The sequence below is a fragment of the Cannabis sativa genome, chromosome 8 (genome assembly GCF_029168945.1).
Source record: "Cannabis sativa cultivar Pink pepper isolate KNU-18-1 chromosome 8, ASM2916894v1, whole genome shotgun sequence".
NCBI classification, from domain to species: Eukaryota; Viridiplantae; Streptophyta; class Magnoliopsida; order Rosales; family Cannabaceae; genus Cannabis; species Cannabis sativa.
In genome coordinates this window covers 38470573-38474626 of record NC_083608.1, presented here as the reverse complement: position 1 = coordinate 38474626, position 4054 = coordinate 38470573, and the positions used below count along the sequence as shown (strand labels likewise).

Sequence of the window (4054 nt, the reverse complement as noted above, 5' to 3'; positions counted from 1 at the left end):
AGTCCGTTTTTCTTGAGTGATGGCGACTTAGCTTATCAATTATTTTGTAACTTATTATTATTATTATTATTATTATTATTATTATTATTATTATTATTATTACTTAAATAAATATTTTTATATGATTTTATTTTAAATAAGCGTAATATAATTATTTTTTAATTTTTATTTTCCTCAAATTTTTTAAATTTATTTTTTTTTCCAAAATAAAATATTATTTATATACATTATTTTTGTAATGACTTCTTATAAAATTCTATTATTTCAGTAGTATAAGAATTATTGTAGTAATATTTTACTCATTTTTGAACTTTTTTATTTTTCTTATAATATTATTTCTTAACAATTTTATTTTTTCAAAACTATATTTTTTTCCATATTTTATTTTATTTTATTTTGTATATAAAGAAGAGTTATATTATGTTCTCATATTTTCTCAGTTTGTTAGTGTATTTTTGTTGTGTTATGTTTTTGTGTGTTATATATTTTTGGCTAATTATGATTTTTACCCCTGAACTTTGACATGTACCAAATCATGCCCCTGAACTTTTAAGGTCGTTAAAAATGCCCCCTGAACTATTGACATTGTTGGATTTAAGGACTTTTGTCTAATTTCATTCAATTTTATTATTTCAGTGATTGTTTATGTACTAAACCATGCTCCCCAGACTTAGCTACCAAATTATGTCCCTCGAACTTTGACATGTATTAAACTATGCCCCCTGAACTTTCATCCATGTTAGACTTTTTTACTAAAATTGGAAAAAAGTCCTTAAATCCAACAATCTCAATAGTTCAAGGGGCATTTTTAATGACCTTAAAAGTTCAGGGGGCATGATTTAGTACATGTCAAAGTTCAGGGGGCAAAAATCCTAATTAGTCTATATTTTTTAAGTGTATAAATTTTTGGAGACATTAAAGATTATTGGAGGATCAGTGAAGATCATTAGATAAGTTTTCTTCATATTTTAATTGCTATATAAGTATTTATATATTGAAATTTTTGTTTTTAAATTTGGTTTTTTTTTTAATAAGTTAATTTCTTACTTCATTTATCTTTTTTGGTTTTTTTGTAGGTTGTTAATTTGTCTATACTTCAAAACACGAAAAGTTCACATATTGCAGAAGATCTGAACTCACTGGTTACTTCTTAGTCATTCAAGCAGAAGCTTCAGTCTTAATGATAGTGCTGGGATTGGCTTTACACATTGTTCTTTCTTCTTGTTATGTGGAGTCTAATTATTTAGCTTTCGTTTCTGTTGTTCAAAAGTGCTCTTTCTTTTGACATGAGCTAGGTTTTTTTTAGATTTTTCTGCTACTTTGTTTTCCAATTTTCTTAAGGCATCCCTAGCAGGGCCGGCCTTAAGTTTTAGTGGGCCATAAAAAAAAAAAAAACATATTTTGGGCCCTTATTTAGAACAAAATATGGTATTTTTGAAAATCAGTAAAAAAAATTGTATAATTTTAAAAGGGAAATATTTTTTTTTGGGTCCCTGGGATAGGTGGGCCCTAGGCACAGGCCTAGCCCGCCTATGCCCAGGGCCGGGCCTGATTCCTAGTTTATGTTCGTTCCTCATGAATTAGTTGTGCATGCACTTAGGGTGGATGGTGAATTAGCTTAGATTGAGGATTATATATATTTTCTTATTGATTTGTATTAAATTGTTGGTTGTTGTTAATAAGAGTTTAATTTCAAAAAAAAAAAAAAAAAAAAAAAAAAACTTGTGCCATAAAATCAGAGCATGCAAGAACTTTCTCAATCTAAACATATACAAATACAAGAATTATATGATAAAACGCTTTAAAGAATATTAACTAAATTCTAATTTCTTACCAAAAAAAAAAAAAACTAAATTCTAATTAATATAAGAGAACTATAACCTTTATAATAATATATATATATATAGATTCTTTTTAAAGAACATCCATGGACTGCAATTTCAGCTGTAGAAAAATATAATAATACATATTAATATGATTATTCATAAAACTAAAGCGCATAGAGCACTACCATGCATGTGAAATAAACATATTCAAAAACTAATACATAGTCTTTAGCTTGTTATTAAAATCATCAATATAAGAAGACTCGAAACCTTTCCTATTAATCTTCTGTCGCAACTTGGCAAGGTTGGCCCTAATCCCTTTACCAATTTCATTGTCTTCTTCCATGACAGTAGTAATCGCTTTGCAGACACTCTCTCTAGTAAACAACCCTTCTTCTTCACTTTTCTCCACTTCAACACCAACCTTCAATGTGTTTCCCATTAGCCTCGCACTATGAAAATGATCAAATCTTTTGGGCAACAACACAAGCTCACACTTATTAACCAGTGCCTCCATTAGTGAAGCCCATCCACAATGAGTAACGAAGCACCCAATAGATGGGTGCTTCAAGATTTGTGGTTGCTGAATCCAACCCCCATGAACCACCCCTCTCCCTTCAATTCTCTCTTGAAAACCATACGGTAAAGCCTCTTGAATGGAGTCAATTTCTAAAGGGGCTCTCATTGCAACCAAAAATGGCAACCCAGAAAGCTCCAAACCTAGCAACAACTCTTGAAATTCATCTTTGGTTAATATTACCTCACTTCCAAAACCACAGTATATTACAGAGTTGGGCTTGAAATGACTTAAAAATCCAACCCATTTTTTATCTAAAGGATCGCTTGGTGGGTCAGGTATAAGTGGACCTGAAAGTAAAAGAGTCTTCTTAAACTCTTTTTCAAGGTAATCGCTAAACGGGCCTTCTATCTCCCTACAGGACCTGAACCCCAAAACATCACATTCCATTAGGCTTTTAAACAATCGATCGCAAAAGAGAATGTTGCCATCAGGCTTAACATTACTCACGAAAAGAGAGTCCCGTGCCTCATGAAAGTGGAGGTAAATCGATGAATCAGGGTACCCCGGTGGAGGTTTCATCAAGTCAGACTCAGTAACTTGTTTTCCCTTGAGCTTGTTGTAAGTAGTAGGGGATAAACCGTAACCAATTTGGGCAGCACCCACCACTGAATAATACATTGATTTGATGCCCAGGCGGCGACCCAACTTGGGAATCCAATAAGAAAAATCGAAAAGGATGAAGTGGGGCTTGAGTTTTCGTAGAAGAAGTTCGATGTCGTTTTCTGTTCTATCCATGGCGGTCATGAGGAGATGTACTGAAGAAAAAGGGACGTCGTTAGTGGTCTCTGCCCCAGAAGGAAGACCGTCCACGCGCGGAATGGTGATTGGATAAATGGTTATGAGATCTGGGTATCGATTCAACTGCGCCTCTACTTTGATTTTGGTTTTTGGTGGGATTATGAGAGAGATTGTGTGGCCTTTTTGAGCTAGTTTGTTCGAGAGGTATATGTATGGGGTAATGTGTCCGAAAGCAAACCAAGGGTACATTGCTATGTGCATAGAGGAAACTGACTTACTTTCCATTTTTGAAATTTGATATATATTTTCTCCTATGAAATGAACAACATTAATCAGCAAAACTCAGTGCTGAATCAAGTTGTAATTTGAAGTAACTAGAGAGAACCAAAGTAATCCAACATGATTTTCAATGGTACAATTATTTAGCAGCTGAAAGCACCGACAAAGAATACTAAACAATATTTACCTTTATGGGAGCTAATTCTGATCTAACGAAAGAGCAAGCTTTTGTAGGAAATTAGAGAAACGCAACCGCCGGAGTTTTACGGTGTCTTTACTGTTTTAATGGAGAAATTGTTTGGAAAATCACCGGCGGTGTGGTTTGAAGTTATGTAAATTATTGGTAGACGTATTTGTGTATTTTTAATATATATTGTATCAACATTTGTGTTGTTACTAGGATGCACACGTAGGGAGAAATGGACAGGGAGTGTTCCTCTCATTCTCATCCATTGTTAGAGAGTTTCACATTGTCATTGTGTGGAAAGATAATAGTTTATATAAGAGTAATAGACTACTCCTCCCATAGCCAATTGGTTTTAGGATGGAACATCATTCATCTTATCCCCACCAATTGGTTTTGGGATGGAACCTCATTCATCTTATTCCCAAATTCTAACATCCATCCGAT

General features: G+C 33.1%; 1 protein-coding gene across 1 annotated transcript; it reads right to left on the bottom strand.

Moving 5' to 3' along the window:
* Positions 1-1698: 1698 nt before the first annotated feature.
* Positions 1699-3812, bottom strand: LOC115698903 (cyanidin 3-O-galactoside 2''-O-xylosyltransferase FGGT1). The gene is made up of 2 exons (XM_061102900.1): positions 3611-3812; positions 1699-3455 (listed from the first exon to the last, which is right to left on the bottom strand). The coding sequence occupies exon 2, from the start codon at positions 3427-3429 to the stop codon at positions 2041-2043; it is 1389 nt and encodes a 462-aa protein (XP_060958883.1). The 5' UTR covers positions 3430-3455; positions 3611-3812; the 3' UTR covers positions 1699-2040.
* Positions 3813-4054: the final 242 nt, after the last annotated feature.

Coding starts and splice junctions, on each gene's coding strand:
- LOC115698903 (XM_061102900.1), bottom strand. CDS start 3,429: ATGGAAAGTAAGTCAGTTTCCTCTATGCACATAGCAATGTACCCTTGG.